The sequence below is a fragment of the Cyprinus carpio genome, chromosome B5, assembly GCF_018340385.1.
Source record: "Cyprinus carpio isolate SPL01 chromosome B5, ASM1834038v1, whole genome shotgun sequence".
In the NCBI taxonomy this organism is placed as follows: Eukaryota; Metazoa; Chordata; class Actinopteri; order Cypriniformes; family Cyprinidae; genus Cyprinus; species Cyprinus carpio.
Window position 1 is genome coordinate 7,430,001 of NC_056601.1, and position 22,809 is coordinate 7,452,809.

At 36.1% G+C, this 22,809-nt stretch overlaps 1 protein-coding gene across 1 annotated transcript; it reads left to right on the plus strand.

Annotated features, from left to right (window-relative positions):
- Nucleotides 1-18,949: 18,949 nt before the first annotated feature.
- On the plus strand, nucleotides 18,950-20,284 carry LOC109063161 (C-X-C chemokine receptor type 2-like). Its single transcript, XM_042724009.1, has one exon. The coding sequence runs from the start codon at nucleotides 18,950-18,952 to the stop codon at nucleotides 19,820-19,822; it is 873 nt and encodes a 290-aa protein (XP_042579943.1). The 3' UTR covers nucleotides 19,823-20,284.
- The last annotated feature ends 2,525 nt before the right edge of the window (nucleotides 20,285-22,809 follow it).

Consider the following 22,809-nt stretch of genomic DNA (forward strand, 5'->3'; position numbering starts at 1 on the left):
ATGTTACTGGATAATTACTGATTAACAGTATTTTGATTAACACTAATGGCAATATGTAATTACTTAGCATTACTGTTTTTTTTTTTTAAATATGCACTACTGTTTAAAAGTTTGGGGGTCAATGATGATTAATTTAAAAGAAATTAATATTTCTGTTCCACATGGAGGCATTAAATTGATATATAAAAAACATTTATAATGTTACAAAAGAATTATATATATATATTTTTTTTTTACTTTCTATTCATCATACAGTTTCAACAAAATATTAATTATCACAACTCTTTTCAGCATTGTTAATAATGTTCTTTGAACACCAAATCAGTATTTAAAAATTATTTTGGAAGGATCATGTGACAGTGAAGACTGGACTGCGGATAAATGTAATATATATTCAAATAGAAAACAGTTATTTAAAACTGTAATATTATTTCACAGTATTATAATTGTATTGTATTTTTGATCAAATACATGCAGCCTTGGTGAGTATAAGAGACTTTAATAACAAAAAACATTACAAATGTTCTTGTTGGTGTTAATTAACTCACGTTAATTGTATTAGCAAACTATGTCATCTGTCACACAGAACTACCACATTTTGCTATAAATTTGATTGCATCATATAATAATTGTTGTTAATTGTGTTCATCTTCTGTTTGATTACATCTTCAAATGATTTTTCCGTACATTTATGGCATAAGTACATTAACGTCTACTAAATATATTGTATAAACTTAATTTTCTGTAAAGTTACTTTGCAACAATTTGTATCGTGAAAAGCGCTATACAAATAAACTTGAATTGAATTATGTAATATAATGTACCAAATTACCTGCCATTGTCATCTGATATATTTTTCAATACATATTGTAACACTCTTATCAAAATAGCTCTAGGAATGATATTGTGAAAAGTAAACTGAAAATAATAATAATAATAATAATTGAAACCACTATATAATCTGTCCAAAGGGAGAGTTTTGAACAGACAATCAAACCACTTTTTCTTACTTTCACTTTGGCCTATAGTTTCCAGTCAAACTTTTCCATAAATTTCAGATCCTAAAAACGTCCAAGTTGAACACACATAAATGATCATTTTCTCTGATGAAACACTACAATCCATCTTACTTTAGTGCTTTGTTGCCTCGCCTAGAGCTTGTGGTGCTTTGGTGGATAGTTGGGCTCAATAGAGGCACTGTGTACACATGGAAATTTGAGCTCCTGAGAGATCAGCCCCTCCACTTTCAGCTCCTGATTGCCCTTTAAGACCCTCAGGAGAGTGCAGCTAACCTCACGCCTCACAGTACACACAGATTTTATCATCCGCTGACTCTGGACCCCGTCAGTCACCTCAGAGAAAGGGTGCCACTTCACAATGGGCTATCAATTACCACAAACACCTCTGGAAAACAAACTCAGGCTGTCTGTCCTATGTCAGCTAATTGTTGCTTTTACTAATTTTCGGCTATCAATGTTTATCCATTTAAAAAAATCAAACAATTTGCATTTATATCCAGTACTAAAATATACAATAAAAGTATATTTTCTAAAATCTGTTCAGATTTTAAAAGTTGTGTAGAGTATTATATCCTTCAATCTATCTTTCATTTTCTACATCTGCGATAAGACATTAAGTAGCCTTCCTGGTATCTGTGAATAAACACAAAGCAAAAAATAGTTGGGTAAGCAATATTTATAAACTAGACGCATGCTCAACACATTTAATTCTTATGGTCAAAATTTCTGTATGATAGTTGCATGTTTTTATTTTTATGCTTATTCAAAGTGCTGTCCACTTATACCCGAATTAATAATGGGTCAAACTAATTTATACACAATGAGTTGAAAATATTTGCTGGTTGTAATGAACAGCATGCCACAGATGTGGCACTTAAGCTGAAAAAAATATATTCTCTTTAAATCTCTTTAAATAATTCATAAACTTGACTCAGACTCAATTCAAACCCGATATGCAAAAACAGTCCAACTGATTCTTGCAGATTTTCTCTCATTGCAAATCATCTACCTCTATAATACCATCTCAAAGTTATCAAACTCACATTTCAAGTGTTCACATGATCATATAATGTATGAAACAGATGTGAAAAACTATAGAAAAGTTCAGCTTGCTATCCATAATGGAGGGGCTGAAACATCTGACAATTTAAGCTCACTTCCTGTCCCATCAAGAGACGGAACCGCCGAGGTATGCTGGAAGAATTGGCAATGTGAATGAGCTAAGCAGCTGTCTGTTTACCATTACTGATTTGTGAGATTAAATATATTTTATTAGGCTCCCTTAATAGGATGTCTCCTTTTTGGGGCAGTATTCCTGGAATCTCACATATAGGATTTTAGACATTGATACATTTATGACCAACATGATTTACACAACAAGTGGCATAATAATAAACTGATTAGTGGGTACATGCAGCAACCCAGTCAGGGCTGTTAAAGGGTTAGTTCACCCAAAAATAAAAATTCTGTCATTTATTACTCACCCTCATGTCGTTCCAAACCTGTAAGACCTTTGTTCATATTCGGGAAACGAATTAATATATTTTGATGAAATCAGAGAGCTTTCTGACCCTGCATAGACAGCAACAGAACTACCACATTCAAGGCCCAGAAAGGTAGTGATTAATGACAGAATTTTCATTTTTAGGTTAACTATCCTTTTAAAGTGGAATTTAGAGACAGGTCTTTTAATTATTGGAAGACATTTTGTGTTGAAAGCTATCTTTATGCTGTTGAGTACAAGTACTCATCTGATAAACCGGTACACATGTTCATCCTGTGGAGAGTAATCTTGTGTTAAGGTCAAACAGATTTTTTGAATATGTTGGGCTTTTAAGTTTTTTCTGCTTTTAGTACAGGGTTTTTTTTTTATGTTTGGCTTTTGAGTTGAAACGAAAACCATCTCAAATGGGCTTTCTAACTCTACAAGGGTTCTTTTTACATAATGGTCAATAAAGATAATTACGCCTAGAGCCACATCTGTTTCAGATAAATGTTTGCAGCTTCTGTTATCAACAGCCATACTGTGCTTGGGAGAGATTTTTAATCATTGGGAGATGTTATGGCTCTTGTCCTGTCATGGCTCTTGTTAAATGATGGAAAAGGAAGTGAGTTTAAGTGCGTAAATTTTCAAAGATGTGTGCTTCCAAAACAGATCAAAGGTCAAAGGATACTCAAACCAGATGGTGTTTCTCATACTTCCCAGGTACAAAATAATAGCTGCCTCTGTCTGAATAAGTTACAATTAGAGTCCTTATGTCTCAGGGTTTGTAAAAGTACATTTTTGGAAATTTGCTGAAATGTACAACATGGAAATATTAAAATATGAATATAATCCTTCGAAATTACTAGCAATTATTTACTATAATTAGTAGCAATTAAAATTAAATGGAGGTATACTACATATAAGAATTATAGCAAATTTATTATTATATTTATGTAAAGTGGACATCCATTTAATTTTTCTTTGAGTTAGCAAAGAGTGGCGCACTTACCTCACTCTCCCCAATATATTAATCTTAGAGAAATGGACTCTCTGAATCTTTGATTTTCAAAAAAAAAAAGTTAAATCGTCTGCATCTTACAGTGATTTATTCATTAGGATAACTTAACCCACTCATTTGAGTCTTGGCACAGCGAAGAGAACTCCAGACACTAACGCAACAGAGCTAAATGGCCCATAATTGGGCAGAGGTACTTCAAGTGAAAATCATCCCTGAGCACAAGCACAGCTGGACCTCTCACAAATGTTCTCACTCCAGGCGTGACTCCTACAGTACATGAGTGTGCTGCAAAGCCTATAAGAATAGAGGCCAGATCAAGGCGTTTCTGCGTAATTATGTATTGAACTAGCCGTGGGGAATGACCCAGTTTCATTGTAATTGCCAGCAACATTCTGAGTGTCCGTGGATGACATCTCTTCCCTGTCAACCCACATCTCTAACAGCTCAACAAAGATTCTCTATAATTGTTTGTTCTGGGTTGGAGGATTTTTACAAATGTGAAGACTCATGGGTAAACAAGTGACAGAACCAAAATGCAAGCAACCAATCACAAGTCGTGTGTCTAAGAACCATCACGGTTGACATCATCATTGAAGCCCTCCTCTAGTGTAAATGAAACACATGCTATTGATTGAGTGAACAGTGATTTCAATGAAAGTTGAAGACAGATTAATGATATCAGTGTGCAGAAGAACCAAAGTGAGAGCAAATACAGAGCCGGTTATAGTGCACAGCATATGGACACTTTCACACTCATGACGGTGGGAGACTGAGTTTGGGCTGGAAGTGGCATTTCAATCCTGTCTCTTTGAATCCATGTCAACTAATCCATTCATGCAGATAACAAATTAATAGATCTATTGCAAAGACCTAATGAGAAATACAGTGCCTTGCAAAAGTATTCAAACCCCTTAATTTTTTTTCATGTTTTGTTATGTTGTAGCCTTATGTTAAACTGATTTAAATTACTTTTGTTTTTTCCACATCAATCTACACTCCCATACACCATAATGGCAAAGCAAATACAGACCTGTCACATCTTTTAAAATTTGTAATTTACACTCCATTCACCATGATGGCAAAGCAAATACAGATATATATATATATATATATATATATATATATAAACTGAAACAAGTCCATTGCATAAGTATTCAAACCCTTAACTCAGTACTTAGCTGAAGCACCTTTACAGCCTCAAGTATTTTTGGGTATGATGCGACTAGCTTTGCACATCAGCATTTGGCAATTATCTGCCATTATTCACCTCACCTGTTCACTTCTCAATCTCTGTCTGGCTGAATGGGGGCAGACACACATTTTCAGGTCTCTCCAAAAATATTTGATTGGGATCAAGGACATTCACAGAGTTGTCTATAAGCCACTCTTGCTGTGTGCTTAGGGTCATTGTCCTGTTAAAAGGTGAACCTTCTGCCCAGTCTGAAGTTCTGAATGCTCTGGACTGGGTTTTCATTAAGACTATCTCTATATTTTGGTGCAAAATATAGAGATGTAGTATATGGAGTGTAGATTGATTGAGAGTGTAGATGCAGTTTAACATAAGGCTGCAACATAACAAAACAAAAATGAAGGGGTTTGAATACTTTCGCAAGGCACTCTATATGGTATTTAAATGTATAATTTATACATACGTTATACATACAAACATATAATAATATTTAAGAAAAGTTCTCCAACCTCCAGTGGCAAGAAACTATACATCGATCCTTCAGTGGTTCAACAGCATTGCACATAATGACTTTAGCTCTAAAAAAGAACTGAAAACATGAGTGTCCACTAGAAAAGTAAAAAAAAAAAAGTTCCAGTAAATGCATTTCACACCACAGAAGCGAAAATTAAAACAAGACTATAATGACTCATTTATACAGAAGAATCTTGTGAAAAAACAGGTTAATACTCTGATAATTAGAACCAGGTTTCCCTTACTTTTTCTGTTTTGCCAGTCTCTTCAGTTTTAGCTAATTTCCCTGTCAATGTTCTGAAGATCTTGCCGTCCTCTGCTATAAAAGACATTGCATTCAATTACAATAATAAGAGGCACACTGTAATGTTATCTAAGGGCAGTGTTGTAATCCAGAATAGCTGACCAGAAGAGGTTCGAGTCTAAATCAGTGACAATGACTTGGCCTCAAATGAGCTGACTACAACACTGCCTAATGGAGAGTTCATCCAAAAATGAACAATTTCATGTACTCACTCTTCTGTTGTTAGAAACCCATCTCATTTTTTGTGGGTACACAATAAATGGAGACTGATTTCTCATTCAAAGTTTTCATATCATCAAGTCCAGTTGACTATTTTAATGATACTTTATGGCGTTTTTGCCACTTGAAAGGTATAATGACCCACAATAAAGAAGAAAGTAAGTCATATGTCTGAGAATGATTTTAGGGTGAATAACTTATGACAATAAATTATTAACTAATACTTAACTCCTCAAAAGCATTTCAAAAGTTTGTGGTTGGTAAGTTTTTAAATGCTTTTGAAAGACATCTCTTATGCTCACCAAGGCTGCATTTATTTGATAAAAATACAGTAACGTTTAATAATCGTTTCTGATGAATAGGTTTTGCATCTATTTCAGACTTCATTCTGAGATACAGACTATTGCCTTATTTCCTGTAAAACAAGCCTTTGTGTATGTTGCCATGATGCCAAACAAAAAGAAATATTTGTCAATGACCTTGAAAGCAAGCTGGAACATTGTGTTAAGTATCCGAACACAGTTGCATAACTGGCCATGAAGTGAGAAAGAAAGACGGAATTCTTCCTGCCTTCAAGTTTATATACTGTACCATATATATTAATGCTTGGGTTAAAACCCACATGAACACACATGAACAGAGCAAAGACTGCATCAGAAGGCCAGGTGATTTATTCTCTGCTGCTCCTTCGGTTCTAATCACAGGATCAGAGCACCACTGGAATGTGTCCCAATCACCACCAGCAGAAAACTGCAGGAAACACAGCTGTCTCTTTCTGTCTCTTTTACGCTCATGCTGGATTTTTATGACTTCTGCTGCTCCTTACTCATAGTCTGTTCATTCATTCTTTCTAGTGTAAGCAAGTTCTAAAGTAAACTGTCTGTGGAAAAAGAGAGGCCAATACCACAGAAAAACTGACTCATCGAAAAAGCACTAGCACAATCAAATTGAAACCATCGGACAAGTCTCGATACAGTGGCGGATGAACAATAGTGCTCTGTTCCAGGCTGCTGGGCTACCCTCCTCAGGCTTTGTCTGAGGTCAGGGCTTCCCTGGTGACATCACTGCTCAGCTGATTTTAAGTGCCCAGTTTTCATTACTTCTTGGGAGACAAAAAGACTTCCTCACAGGCTCTCCATTCACTTTTGGTGGACAGACTTGAGCCTGAATTGAAGTCCAAGTCACAAAGGGACTGAAGGGATGGCAAGCCTGATTCTGAATTTCAATTTCTGTGAATGGTTCTATATGACAATTTCTTCATTAGAATTCAAAACATGACATTAGTAATAGAATGCTTCACTTGATTATTAACCCATGCATTTGAACAAATAAGTAATTGAATCTACTATTATATTAAACTATTATCCACATTATATTAACCATTAATTATATTCCATGGGCCATGTTCTATGGCCAACATCCTAATCTAATTCTGACAGTTTTGGGGATTTTGGAAATATGGGAAGCGCAACAATAAAGTGACCCAGCTGGAGTGTTCCTGCTCCAGATTTGAGAGCTTTTAAAAGCTCAGGCCTGGAGCCATAGACTGCTTTCAGAAAAAAAAGAGACAGGAAGAAAGAGAGAGGAAAGGAAACAAAGGAGTAGATGTTATATAGGAATGATTCGCTTTGTAATGAAAGAACACTGCAAAATTTTATCGATACTACTGGTGTGGACTGCCGCTGAAAACTCATCCTCATGGTAGACTGAGTCTAATGATGTCGCCAGTGGATTCTCAGTACTGAAGCAAAAATGACTCCTGATTCAGACAGAATTTGATTGGAGATCAAAAAAGTGATGTGTGCTATTTGATGTAAAAATACCAGCTTGATGTATGATATTCTGTACATAATGTTTAAACATACCTTTTAGTACTTTTTTGTATATACGCTGTAAAATACAATATTCACACACTGACAGCATCTTAAAAAGTATTTACACATTGTATGCGTACCTTTTTAGAAAATGTAAAACTCTATGAATTTTTTTATATTACATTATAAATACTGACATTAATTTTTATTTAATTATTTTTACCTTACAGAAAATGTTTTTTTTTTTTTAAATGCTGTTTTTTTTAACGTTCTATACATCAAATAATTCTGAAAAAAAGCTCCCACAAAAATATTAAGCAGCACAACCAGTTTCAACATTTATAAGGAATGTCAATTGAGCATCAAATCAGCATATTAGAATGATTTCTGAAGGATCATGTCACAGTGATGGGAAAATGGAAAATGGCTGCTATACATTCAGTTTGTCATTGCAAAAATACATTTAAATATAAAATATATTAAAATATATCATATTTGCACAAATTTCATATTTTTTCATAAAATTAATACATTTCATATTTGTAGCTTTAATGTATAAAACACCTTTTACATGCTGTCAGTGTGCAAAAAGGTACATTTCTGTGTCTATATAAAGAAAATGTGTGAAAATGTATGTACAGTATGCTAGAACTGCAATTAACATATTGTAGGAATATCTGCAATTACTAATGCATTGCACGTAGATATGCGTCTTCACTCCTTGTGTCCTCTCATAAGGACATAATTTCAGTTTCTGCAAGGCACTGTCACAATGCAACCAATCTGTACCAAATTGTCCTTCTCTATAGAAAAGAGAAATTAAGCTGTTATCCATCATCTTTCAGAATAAAGCCACAAATCATAATTTGTCAACTAGGAAATTTCTGGGTGAATAACAAAAATACTGTGTGTTGAAGTGCTTATATGTGATTTGCATTCAAGTTGCCGTAGCTCTGGGCTAGAACCATAGTGACATCTGGAAATGATCAAGTTTCAAAAAGGTAAGGGGTAAATGGACAATAATTTCACAGGCTTAACTTTAAACGGGTACATGGCAGACAGACAGAAAATGGTGCAGTTCCCCTGCATTTCTCACGTTTTGGACACAATGTCAATTATGTGATAATGGTGTTGAATCCTGTCATATTGCAAACATATGGATTACTCAGTTCAGTCAGTCCATCTAAGCTATATCTATATCTAGATATTTAGCCAGCAGATATTACCCAGTGGTCTAGCAGCTGAAACTGGCTCAGGAAGCTGTTAACCTGTAGAAAAGGTATCTTTATACAGTTCTCTGGATTCCAGAAAACAGTTGGGGATTGAAAGAGAAATGGAGATCTATGACCTTTCTCACTATTCATCTTTCCTCTTGGGGTCAATCCGGTGTAAAACAGGGGCACTTGCTACCACGGGTGAGTGCGCATGGCACCAATTAAGAGTTCAACAAGATGTCTACAGACATTAGTTTGTGCTTTGTGAATAAACGAACCAGACATTCCATGAGTTTTAAAAATACACAGAGACAAGGCAAAATCATGACTTGATTAGCATTAAGTTGAAAAGAATATTCCAGATTCTATACAAGCCAAGAGCTCTTGTGCCATAATTATATTACTCTAATATAATATCGACTCTAATACACTTTTTTCACATTAGAATTAATGTAAGTGCTTCTATGAAATCCTTAGCTTCGTTAGTAAAAAAAAAAAGTCATATTTAAAATACATTTATTTCATAATTAGTTTAATTCAAATCTATTAGCATATTCACTGATATATCGCTCAAGACCTACTGACATAAAAATCATAATTAAACTTTATTTAGAGTAGGCTATACTTGTGCACAATGCACTTGTCTTAATATTAAGCCTAAATGTGTTATAATGTTACTATTGATGAGGATTGTATGATCTTTGAACAACATCGTTCTTCAAATGCAAAGTATTTTAAGTGTACCTGAAGTATACTTGCAAAAGTTCCACTTTAGCACAATCAAATATACTTCAGTATATCTTTAATTGTACTTCAGCATTACTTCCGTACAATTAAAGTGCATTAAGCACAAAATTAGTTGTTCCAATTTAGCAGACTTTCAGAGTATTTCTTTAATGCAGTATCTGAGTGAAAATAAAGCAAAACTGACTTCTAAACAAACTCAAACACTAATAGTCTTAAACGAAGGAGTCATTTCAGAGCGTATACATAGCAAACAGTACATCTTTGTTTTCCCTCTGAGGTCATGACAACCTTTGGCTTGCCAGAAGGTTTGCAGACATTTCACAGGCTAGGTGAACCCCTGCTACTTTATGTATGTTTACACAAAGCATTGTGCCATGCTACAGGCTTTTACTGAGACCTTTAGTCATCCATCAATGTCTATCCTGACTTCCTCTGTCTGTAGGCCACTATTTCATTCATTATGCACTTGTTTCTCAAACACTTACAAAGTCCTACAGTATTAACTTTTTTTGTTTTATTTCATTTACTAGGTTCTTTTGAGATGATTGATAACAACATCCCAAGGTTTCAGATTCAAGATGAGGAGAAACAAATGTTTCACACAAAAACTGTTTCCTCACACAAGTCCCACAAGGCTTCAAGATGGAGAGAAATTGACTCGAGCTGTCCTCTATGAAAACCATTTCTTCTCAGAGTAACTGAAACAAAATTTAGTACCGGTGCATTCACAGCTTTGGGCCTGTGAAATCCCCAATCTATTACTGCATCCAGCAGAGGGGCAAAATGAGTTCACCATGTTGTAGAGGTGTCTAGGCCTCTACTCAACATCTCTCTTTGTCTCTCTCTTGCTTTCTAGAACCACAGAGGGACCACTAACTGTATGCTGTCCTCTCCTTTTCTCAGCCTCCTTCTGTTATATAATTCAATGCTACTGTTTAAACGCCTCTACTTCAGACCTCCAAAACAGAAGTGAAGCCACCAAATAACTGTCATTATCATGTACAAAACATCCTACCACGCAAAATACAGACGTGCTCCAGGTGCCCGTGTAGGTGCATGACCCTGTAAAGCTATGTTAGTGACATGATCAAAGTGCAGAGTTATTTTAAAAGGTGTAACGCTGTCTGTAGGCTAAGTCTGGAGAACTAAATAAATACATAGAGGTAATCTGTAAAAATTAAGAGAAGGTGTTGAAAGTAATAAGCAGTTTCCAACTAAATGAAAAAAGCAATGCGGCTAACTTAAAGGGTTCACCGAAAAATGACTCTGTCATCATTTACTCACTCTCATTTCATTCCAGATCAGTATGACATCTTCTGTAGAACACAATAGGAGATAATTGAATGAACATTTGGTTGTGTGAATAGCAGAAAACTTTGATTCACTTTAAAGCTTAATAAAGCACACAAAAGTAAAAAGAAAAAAAGTGCATGTGTCTCTTTATTCATTTGCCAGGTGTGTTTTGTGTTCTGGTGAACAACAGCCTGATATTTAACCCCAAAAATAATGACAAAGAGCACCTTAGTTTGCCAAACACACACACACACACAAAAAAAGAATTCTTCCAACCAGACGTTCATTAAAATTACCTCCTTTTGTGTTCTGCAGAAGAAAGAAAGTGCAGTTAAATGGGGGTGTTATAATTATATACATATTATATATGTATAATATACAGTTGTGCTGTTTAGATTGTATAATAATTTTAGATTATGCTTATATGTTATTCATTTTTGTTAAATAAGAGGGATCATGGAAATTGCATGTTATTTTTATTTAGTACTCTCCTGAATAAGCTGTTTCACATAACAGATGTTTATATATATACTTCACAAGACAAAATAATAACTGCATTCATAAAAATGACCTGTTCAAAAGTTTACATACCCTTGAATCTTAATAATCTGTGTTGTTTCCTGAATGATCAACGACTTCTTTCTGTGTTTCATGAGTTGTTCATCAGTCACTCGTTGGTCCTGAGCAGTTCAAGTGCCTGCTGTTGTACAGAAAAATCCTCCAGCTCCTGCACATTCTTTGGTTTTCTAGTATCTTATGCACATTTGAACCCTTTCCAACAGTGACTGTATGATTTTGAGATCCATCTTTTCACATTGAGCGCAACTGAGGGACTCATACACAGCTATTTCAAAAGGTGGAAACATTTACTGATGTTCAAGAAGGCAACACAATGCAGAGGGTGCTAACATTTTTTGAACAGGATGATGATTTTTTTTTTCATTTGGTACTGCACTTAAGAAGCTACTGTACATAAATACGTAAATGTTTCCTAGAAGACAAAGTAAGTACAATTTACTGTGATCATCCAATTCAAAATGTTTACACCCCCAGCTCTTAATGCATTGTCCTTCTTGAGCATGAGTAAATGTTTTAACCTTATATTATAGTTATGTATGAGTCCCCTAATTGTCCTCCATGTGAAAAGATGGATCACAAAATTATACAGTCACTGTTGGAAAGGGTTCAAATATGCAGAAGATTTAGGAAAACCAAAGAATGTGCAGGAGCTAGAGGATTTTTCTGCTCAGGATCAACAAGGGACTCATGAACAACTATCACAAAACAGAAAAACAGTTGTGGATCATCCAGGAAACGATACACAGTATTAGGATTCAAGGGTATGTAAACTTTTAAGCAGGGTAATTTTTATAAATTCAGTTATTATTTTGTCTTGTGGAGAATATATAAACATCTGTTATGTAAAATAGCTTATTCAGGACAGTATTAAATAAACAATAACATGCAATTTTTTATGATCACTCTTATTTTGTTAAATGTATTAACATTTTGCATATTCTGTAAGGTGCATGTCAATTTATAAGCACAACTATATTATGTAAATATATTAACTACATCAAAATAGTAACTTCACTGTATTTTCAAATGAGCTTTCTCGACACTGCTAAAGTGTCATCTAAAATGAGAGGCTTATTTTAAAGACAAAAACCTGTACTTTCAATTAACTTTTTTTCATATTTGCGGTCTTCAATCATACCATTCGCCTTGTTGGATCATGTACCCATTCCATCCTTATACCTCCTGTGAGCTGAATACAATGTATTCTGTGCACTGCTCTGCATTTATATTATTTCTTTAAAACAGACATCCCTTTTTATTTCTTAATGACCCACTTTTTGAGTTGTGTTTTTCATGTCCCCTTCAATTTCCTCAGTAGCTGCTGGACCTGTGGCACAGTGGGTGGTTGCACATGCTCAAGGGAACGTAGGTTTGGATCTGACCTGTGCCGCTTCCCGGACCTGTTCCCCCTTTTTCCTGTCTACTCCTCACTGTCCCATAGAGCAAAGACTAAAGGCAATAAATACAGTTTCTCAGTAGCTGTGAAGACAAAGCATGTTACTCGATGAAGATCAAGCTTTTACATCACAGTCAACATAGGCAACAAAGTGCTAACATCTGTGAGACTGTCTGCGCCAAGCTGAACATACTGCAGACATGCAATAAACCCCTTCATAATACACTTCCTAATGAGAGCCATATTGAGTTACTGCTTTTTCGAATGATTTTCCCCTTTCTCGCAGGCTTTTGCAGATGTGAAGGGAAATTCTTAATTTAGCACCATGCCTCTCCACGTCAGCAATGCTCGATCAGCGAGAACACAAGCCCCCTCGAACAAAAACAGTAGCCGTTGACAAGAAAAACACAGTCTTTTCGAGAGGCCCTCCTGTCTCACACTAGCCGTGTTCCTGAAAGGAAAATAAAGCCTGGTGATCCAGGGAGTTTAGAGAAAGAGCCTCCTCTACATCTAACCACACAAACCTCCGCTAGGTTATAAAAGAATGGATTCTTTGTTGAGTGCAAGGACATCTTACAAGGAGAATCAGTTGATAGCCAAGCTTAAAGGGCTACTTGAAGACTCAAGATCAACAAAGTTCTCAAAAAAAAAAACATTAAATCATCATTTTTTGCTTGATGCTTTCTAAAATCATGGGAAATTTAGATTAAATGGTTGTGGTAGTCATCCGAATTTCAAAATGCATTTCAAGAAAAATAAAGATAAAAACAGACTAGTGTTCTACAGATCTTTTTAAGAACTATCATTTTCTTGGATGAATTCTTTATGAAATTACTTTCACTGCCGTGTTCCAGCTAAACATTCCAACCATCTGGTGGTCCAGAACATTTCAGGTTTTCTTCAATAAATCAGTCTACTGTAAAAGCCAAAACTTGTCTGTTTCCAGTTGGTATGAAACTTTTCATAAAGTCATACTCAACAGGTACAACGCTGAGCAGATCTGCAACAGGCTCTGTATTTTTGGTGTGTAAGGCATAGTTTTAAATGAATAACCCAATTTGCAAAATGCTTTAGTAAGAAAGCATCTGGCAAAGGCATAAATGTAACATACAATGTGTAGTTCTGTCCCAAAACTTTCTGCACTGCCTCATTGTCGACAGCCCGTATAGTCAAAGTCATCGTTCTAAAGCTGCAGTTGCAACTACTGTTGGTCTCAAGTGATTTAAATTATTCCCTTTCTTTCTTTCTTTCTTTCTTGCCACATCGACCACTACAAAGTTGCTTGATTTGAAAGTGACTTTTGTTTAAGCTGTGCTTCCTACACCGATATAACATTGACTATGGACAATTAACCTTTTTTACTGACAGCTTGTCAGTCTGTTCTTGGACTTAAAATCTGACTAAAAGAAGGCACAGCATAAACAAGTTACCTACTTTATCTATGATGCCTTAAAATATTTTTTGAAAGATTCTGACACAGGCCATTTGTGCAATGCTAAGCTACAATAAAAACCTAAGTACATACCGCTGTGGAATACAAATTCACTGACAACCTTCAGCGGGCAGCCATCTCAGTAGATATAAATATTACTACTCTCAAGCACAGAGACAAGTTTCCATGAGCTCTGTGAGCTGCCCATCCCGAAAGAATGCAATGGATAAACCTCTGATAGCCTCATAATTCACTCCTTTCTGCCACACAGGCATGCTAGTTTTCTTGCCATGCTTCTAATCTTAAAAATGACAAATGACTCCCTTGCTGTAAGGAATTTCTTTGTTGGAGCTTCTGGTGTCTATAGTAAATTTAGGCACTACTAAAAAGTAGAAAATGAGCTGTTGCTCTAACATATGAAAGGATTGCCATTGTTACTGTTTGACAGGCTTTTGCACACTCAAATTTACTCTATAGAAGATAAATACGGTCTATAAAATACTCTTAAGAGAGTGTTAATTTTGTTATCTACATACTGGTGAGACTCTTCTTTGAAAATACAAGAAACGCAGCTCTCTGTTTGGGTTTAAATTGCATCATTAGTGGTTTCAGTAATTTATGTACAAACTCTCTGGAGATTTTAGCGTAACTAATGCTAATGTCTGATATCACTGAAGTGCTCAGCGTAAACATTTTGCAGTCATGAACCATAACATGGTGGAAAGCAATGTCCACCCACTACACATGGAGCAATCACATCAGACCTTGCTTTTCACCTTTTCACATTTCATATGTTTGTGAATTCAGACCACTTGTTGCCAACTGTCCAATTAGAATGCAGCAGAGGAAGAAGAGAAATGACCTAAACAACCTCAGGGTCCCTTTTTACAGACATGTACCAATCCAGCATCCTGCTGACTCGTCATTAGATACTCTCGGTCTCCTGGGAAAAACTGCACTGCTCTCAACTTGGGGTCATTTTCTGACCATGAGAGCAGGGTTGTGTACCTTACAGAGTTTTAAAGCAGGAGATGAAATCATGAGAAGCATAGTCCTACTCATTTTGCCTTGGAAATTCACCAATGTACATAGTACTACAAACAGAATTGCAATTAAAGTATCATCCTACTCCTAAAAAGTAAGTAACTTTTATCTCTACACAACTGAAAAAACAAACAAACAAACAAACAAAAAAAAACAAAGCGATTCATATTTGGTGATTGTATGACTGTTTAGCCATTTTTATTATATACATTTAAGGTAGCTGCAAGTTGAAAAAGAAAAAAAAAATACTCAGCCTATCATAATCCTTTTTTTTTACAACTATTTGCCCTTCAGTTGGTTCCTTCTCATTCTGTATAAAGAGGCTTTTGCACTGTGTAGTTCTAGGATCCAGCCAGCAGGGTCGTTCCTCTAGAGAACCAATTTCTCCCATCAGGACGTTTTCTGACATTTGGACAATCAGCGTACACTTACGTCACTTGTAGTTCCTATAGAACAATTTTAGACCCTACTCTGAAGTAGGAGTTAATTTAGTTCTCAAAAATGAAGTTCCTAGAACTAAAACCATTTTTAGTTCCTGCCGTGCAAACATGCCAAAAAGTGGGTACTTCCGCCAATAGTTCTAGGAACTATTAAAAAGGAAGTTGCTCAGTGAAAAGTAAAGGTTATATGAATACAAATCTACCCTTAAATATGGTCACTTGTAAACTGGTTGGTATGCTCCATAACAGGCCCCCACGTCTGTTCAGACATGGTACTATATCCCCTAACCACTGCAGTTAGTCTCTCCATAGGCAAAATTCTGAAGATCTCAACCTCAATTTTTTTTAGTTGGTTAAATGTTATTAAGATGTTATCTAGGAATAAAACACCGGTCACTATTATCCCCTTTCCATGCCATCTATGAAACAAAGAATTCTTTATGCAAGGGAGAATATCTGCAAATCAATGGTGACCTGACAAAAAGCCCCTTCTCCCAGCAAATTTCATTTTTTTTTTTTTTTTTTGGAAACTTGTGAATACACAAATTATGTTTAGCAGACTCCTGGAGTAAGACAGCCTTTGTTGAATAAAACCTGTCTAGTCCAGGTTTAGTACCTGAGGGAGGAATGATTCAAGTCTTCTTGGTAAAAGTTTGGACAGCAGCTTACATTTAACATTTAAAACTCAAAAAGTCCTGTAAGAGCCACAGATTTTTTTTTTTTCAATCAACAGTAGACAGTCTTTTTTAAATGAATCAGTATATACATCTCTTGGCGCTTTTCCACTGCGTGGTACGACTCGGCTCGGCATGGCTCAGTTTGTGTTTCCACTGCAGTGTAGTATCACTTTAGAGTGGGCGGGATTATTCACATGTCGTTATTGTTGTGCCGACTCTACTGCCGTGACTCCTAAAAAACTTTTTCATTTCACGTCGCCCCATCAAGCTCTCGCTGGATCCGCTCCACTGCTATCAACGAGAGGAACGTCTGTACTACCGCAGATGTAAAAAGTACCAGGTACCAGGAACTGTACCCAGTGGAAAGCCCCCCAAACATGAACCGTACCAAACCCTACCATGCTGTACCGTGCCGTGGAAAAGCGCCATGTGATAGAGATTCTAGAATAAATTTGTTTAGAATCACAGATAAACTGCCCTTGCCATTTTTAAATGTAAATGGCCTGGCTTATTGCTGTACTCATATCTGCCTTGCAAAGGGCAATGAGGTCTTCACCTTCCTAGTAAGAATTTGATTTAAGGCTGAGCAGGCTGCATCTAATTCTTTCTGCAAAACACGTGAGGGAGTGTTTATAAATTTATGATCTAAATCCTTAACAAGATGTTCTAACTCAAGTTTTCCAATAGAATCTTTTTGCATGCTGCAAAATAAAATATTATTGACCCCCCAACATAAGCCTTCACTGTTTCCCAAAGGAGAGATGGATTTATATCAGGCTGCTTATTGGTTTCCATAAAAACACCTATTCTTTTTTCAATAAACTCCAAGAATTTATGATTTATAATTTATGGTTACTAAGTAGTGAAAATTGTAATTGCCAATAATGTGATGCAGGGTTAAAATATTCTATTCTATTGGACATCCTTTGCAGATGCAAATAATATGTAAAGTCTCTAACTTTAGGGTTTATGATTCTCCATGCATAAGCAGGCCCACATTTTCTATCAAAGTTGCTATATTTTTAGATGGTCTGAGCTGGGGTCGAGTGCATAGTTAAAATCTTCAGTAATTATGTGATTAGCAGAAAATGCTGATATATTGACATTTAATTCAGAAAAAAAAGGTTCAAATGTATTTGGTGCACACACACTTCTGATAAGGACCCTTTCTCCAAAAAATAAATAAAATAAAACCTGGCCTAGAATGAGAAGGTAACATCCTCCTGCATCTGTCATCATATCCTCAAATCTGAAAGTTAACTTCTTATAAATGAAGATACTTTGAAAGTAGAACAGAAAACCTGACCCAAGTACACTAATCTGAGCTTCGAGGGGGTTTCCTGTAAAATAGTAAGGTAAGAGATTATTATTATTTTTTTTTTTTATTCTCTTTTACAAAGTCTTGATTTTGTTTTGGGGGTGTACTAGAACAGCCTCTCATATTAGGTTGTTCAAAAAACATTATTTTTCACATATTTTACATTATTACAACACCTCTCTCCCCAATCTGGCATGAACAGCTCGAATAGCTTCTGTATCAAATGAAGGCCTTCCTTCTGAAATACGAAATGTGCTGTGATTGGTTAGCTGGGCCAGTGTGTGTTGTGATTGGCACCACTCGGCGCCTGGTCGGGAAATGTCATGCCCTTTACCATAGCTTGCGAGCTTCAGTGTAAATATTGTGTCAATATCAAATAAATTTTTGCGCGATTAAAACCCGGATTATTGTAACCACTCTAAGTTCGTCTGCCTTGGGAAAGCTAGCGTGTCTCCGACATAGTGATAACACTCGTTGCCTTCTCTAGTGCAGCTCAACCAGGTCTCGTCAAATTTGTTGGTATTCACAAATCCCAGAAAATGTGCGATGTAGTCCAAACGAGTCATTCGTTGTAGTTTTTGAAAAGTGATTTCTGTTAAATAAAATATCTCCCTTTTAATTGGACTTTGAGCTTTGTAACTTTGCAGATAATTTTTATGCTCAAACAGCAACATTACAGACTAACTAAAGTTGAAAAAGTGAAAAAGCATAATAGGACCCCTTTAATCACAACAGCCATAATCGATTGTTTAATTGTGCAGGGGAATTTTTTTACCCTTAATCCTGAATTTGTGCAAAATGTTTGTCCATTTTGGTGTATTTTTTCCCCTGATATATATATATATATATATATATATATATATATATATATATATATATATATATATATGTATATATATAATGTTTTACATTTTTTAAGGAATAAGATCAAGACAAGACTGGATTCGGTCTTCAAAAAGCATTTATACAAAAGGTACTTGAAGGGGGTGGGGGGTTGTCTTATATTCAGAACAATACAGTAACTTTTTGTCTAGGTAAAAGTCAAAAAAATTGACAGATGCGGCAGTTGGCCTCTGTGCACCCTCCCAAATATACAATATTGCATTACATTTTTAGATGCTAAAGGAAGTGCAACTTACAAACCACATTCATGCACCTTATACACCCAGACTGAGAGTAAAACTGGTCCTTTACTTAGCTGTTGCTAGGCAAACCTTCATATTCACAACAGCAGCTGGCAGATGAAGATGGAGTACCAGAACATTTCTAACAGCTCTCTGTTTGCCTGTACCTCAGTGGAGGAGCTAGTATCCAGCACTGTTCTGGGATTGTGCTGTGCTCTGGGTGTACCTGGTAATATAGCGGTGCTGGTCATGCTCACCCATCATTTAAAGGAGGGCAGTTTTACCCCCAAACTGATGCTGAGTCTGGCTGTCTCGGATCTATTGAGTCTGATTTTTCTGCCTGTGTGGATCTATGCCCTCCTGAGGGGCTGGGTTTTCGGCCAAGGTCTGTGTAAGTTATTTTCTTATGTAGTGTACTGGAGCCTCTACAGTAGTGTGCTTTCTGTCACCTTGTTGAGTGTGCAAAGGTACCTGCAGGTGCTGTATCCACAGCGATGGGCAAAACTTGGACAGAAGGGCCAAAAGGGGCTGATTTTTGGGATATGGACATCCAGTGGAGCTCTGGGATCTTATGCTCTTTATTTCCGAAATGTGAAGCTGAAGAAGGACAGGCTTCTAGAGTGTCATCAGGATTATAGAAATAATCAAGAAAAACTAGCTGTCTTACTTGTAGAGACTCTAGTGCTGTTTGTTGTGCCTCTCTTCAGCCTGTTGTTCTTCTACCTTCGACTTCATCAACGGATAAGTCAGTCAGCTTCCTTCAACAGCCACAGGCTGACAAAACTGGCCGTCAGAATCATAGTGGCCTTCGTCGTATTCAGCACCCCCTGTATGATCAACAACTTTGTGTTAATGGCATTCTCATGGGAATCAGATGTCAGCAACAATGTAACTGGGGCTCTTTTCTTTATCAACAGTTGCGTGAACCCCTTTCTTTACGCCTTCTCGGCTCGAAAGCTGCGACGTAGAAGAAAACAGCATTCAGCCACAACATAAGAATGAAACTGAATAAACACGCTGACTAAAAGTGTGCACTTCCAGTGGTATTTTATGTTTCTGTTTGTTTAAGTGTGTTCTTATGTTTTTTTTTATATCTTACTGTATCTAAAGGGAAGTGCATACAAAGCGTTTCATCATACTCATTTTCAACATACTTGTTTCCTCAACTTGTGTCTCCTCAATTTGAATACTTTATTCCTTCATTTTAAAAGTACATTGAGCCCTACTTTTTATAGGCTTTTCTTACAGTGTAACTTGTGTACTAATATAGCTTATACTTTGAACTTGACATTATGTATAAATATAGGCTCTTATAACAAATTGTTCAAGACTTTCCTCATTTCTAAGTGTTGTGGCATTTGTGGCACAAAGTTTTGAAAAATTATTTTCTTGCAAGAAAAAGGTCAACATTTATATAGTCATTCAGGTTTGGCTGTAGATTACAACAAAAAGGAAAACACCCCAACAAATCACAATGCATTTTCAACATATGTGTCCATTTAAGGTTATTCAACAATGTGCCTTAGATGTGTTACTAAGTATTTAATGCAAATTATTTTCTATGAGGCTAGGACATCTAAGAAGCTAAAATAACATTTTCAGTTTCACACTTGTCTTGCACACCAATATCATACATGTAGGTTTCCTGTGTGACAACATGCACCACTACTGAGTAACCTCGGAGTCAGTGGCGGATACAGAAAATAGTGGTGGTGGTTAGCCTTAATTGTTCACATTGCGTGGGTTAATTTCAGAGGGGAGCGGGGGTGGTAATTATGCCTTGTTGAAAATAAAATTTCATACATTCTGATTTTCCATATTCTTTGCTAATGAAAAGCTAATGAAACGTGAGAACATATGGCATGGTGGCTCCTCCCATATTTCACACTCTTCTGCCATTTTGGAGTTTATACACAATATCCAGACATGATATAAGTCTTATCTACACTCTTAAAAAAAGGTTCTTAAATGGTTATTTGGCAGGGTGTATGGTTCCATGAAGAACCTTTAATATCCAAAGAACCTTTCCATTGCACAAAAGGTTCTTTGTAGCACAGAAAGGTTATTTAGACTATTTAATGGTTCTTCACACTCATCATGTTGTAAATAATTTTGTTTCTGGAAGCTTAATTGTCCTGTCTGGTCCAGAACTAATTTTCTATTAATTGCATTCAATTATAGTGTAATAAAAATATTAATTTTGACATATATAAATAGTGTTGTGGTGTTTATTAATTAAAAAAGACCAGTGGATCCTTTTATATCTATTACCTATTTAAATACTCAAAAAAATTATTAGGCTTGTTATTTAAGTTTAGTATAAAAAAATACTGTAATCATGTTTTAAAATGAAATAAAAAGGCGGAGTGGTACAAAATCTTAAAATATTAAAAATGCCACTTTGTCCGACTATCCATTTTGCACCTATGGATTGGTCGTAGAACTACAAAATGAGTTTCAAATTCGCGATTTAATAAAGATTTAATGTGATTTTAAGTTGTTTATGTAGTATTCTAATTCTTGAGGTTTATATATGCAAATGCTGTGTGACTTTTACATGTTTTAATGGTCGTGAGCGCTGAATATTGGAGTCTCATTCAAACGCTGGAGCGCCATCATGGAAACGGGGTGACAACACCAACTAATAAACTGTAAATCTCCATCTCTAGCTGCTGTTTTCACTGCTTTCAGGTGAGTTTATTCCCTAAAATCACACAAATATCACATACAACTGTTCCAGACACTTACATGTAACTGATACGTTTCTGTTGAATATTTACTTAATAGAAAACTTTGAAAAGAGTCCGTTAGCATCTCAACTGTTTTCAGGTGAGTTTTTCGGCATGACGTGCCATTTTACATTTTTCTGGTTAACCACTGTGTCACTGTGAGCCATAAAGAACCTATTCATCAGTGGTTCTTTAAAGAACCTTTAGAAAGGGTTCTTTGTAGTACCAGAAAAGGTCCTTTTCTTTAAGAATGTACCACTATTTACAGGAAATACGTGGCACAGATATAATAAAACCATACAAATAAACCACATACACAAACCATGTTCCACATACACATCGAAAAGACAAGTGCAAACGCACTTCTGATTGGAATGTTATCCGATCAGCATGTCCTGGTCCAGAGGTAGTCGAGGACGCATTGTGATCAGATCTCAGTGTAATGTAAATGCAATCCAACCATCGTGTCTGCATTTTCAGGTCGACATCACGCAAAACGCCGCCCCCCTCTGTCGCGAACTGTCAGAAAAAAAGACGGAGAACACCCGTGTGGAGACTAGTGAGCCTCCTACACTTATCTTTGATTTGCAAAATAACCAGCGACTGAAAATGCTTTTCAAAGGAAAACCCAGTACTTCAGGTTGACTTTGCACCGGGACATTCTTTGCAGACTTATTTAAATATTGCAGGGAAAGACAGATCCGATTGGTTATCCAGATAGAAAGGTCAGTTGATGTTGCCAAGTGTAAACGCGCCATGTTCTGATTGACTGATGATCTGATCTGCTTGATCAGATCACGGTGATCACATGTTAATGCCAAATTAAAATGCAGCCTAACATTCTTTGGTTAAAATCTCAATAGTAGTGTAAAAAACACCCCTTTTACCCTGTCAAAATCAGCTCTGTTTTCAGTGCTAGTCCATGTTGCTTTAAATGCTAATGAGCTCTGCTGACCCCGCCCCTTTCTTCCATGGGGTGATGAGCAGACTGTAAACTTCAGCCGTGGAACTGGCTAACTAGCACATATTAGTAAAGGCGTTTTGCAGAGATTCATAAAAAAAAAAAAACCCTTATACTCACTTCTTCTGTAGGTGGAGCTGGATCATGAATGATTCGCGTGAACTTAAACGCATTTAGGCAGATTGGGGATCTGCGCATTCCTTTAAAATGCTGAAGTAATGTTAATCCTCTGCATGTTCAGCAGCTCAGAATAACGTCTGCTATGTTCATTATTACATCCAGCAACAAAACAC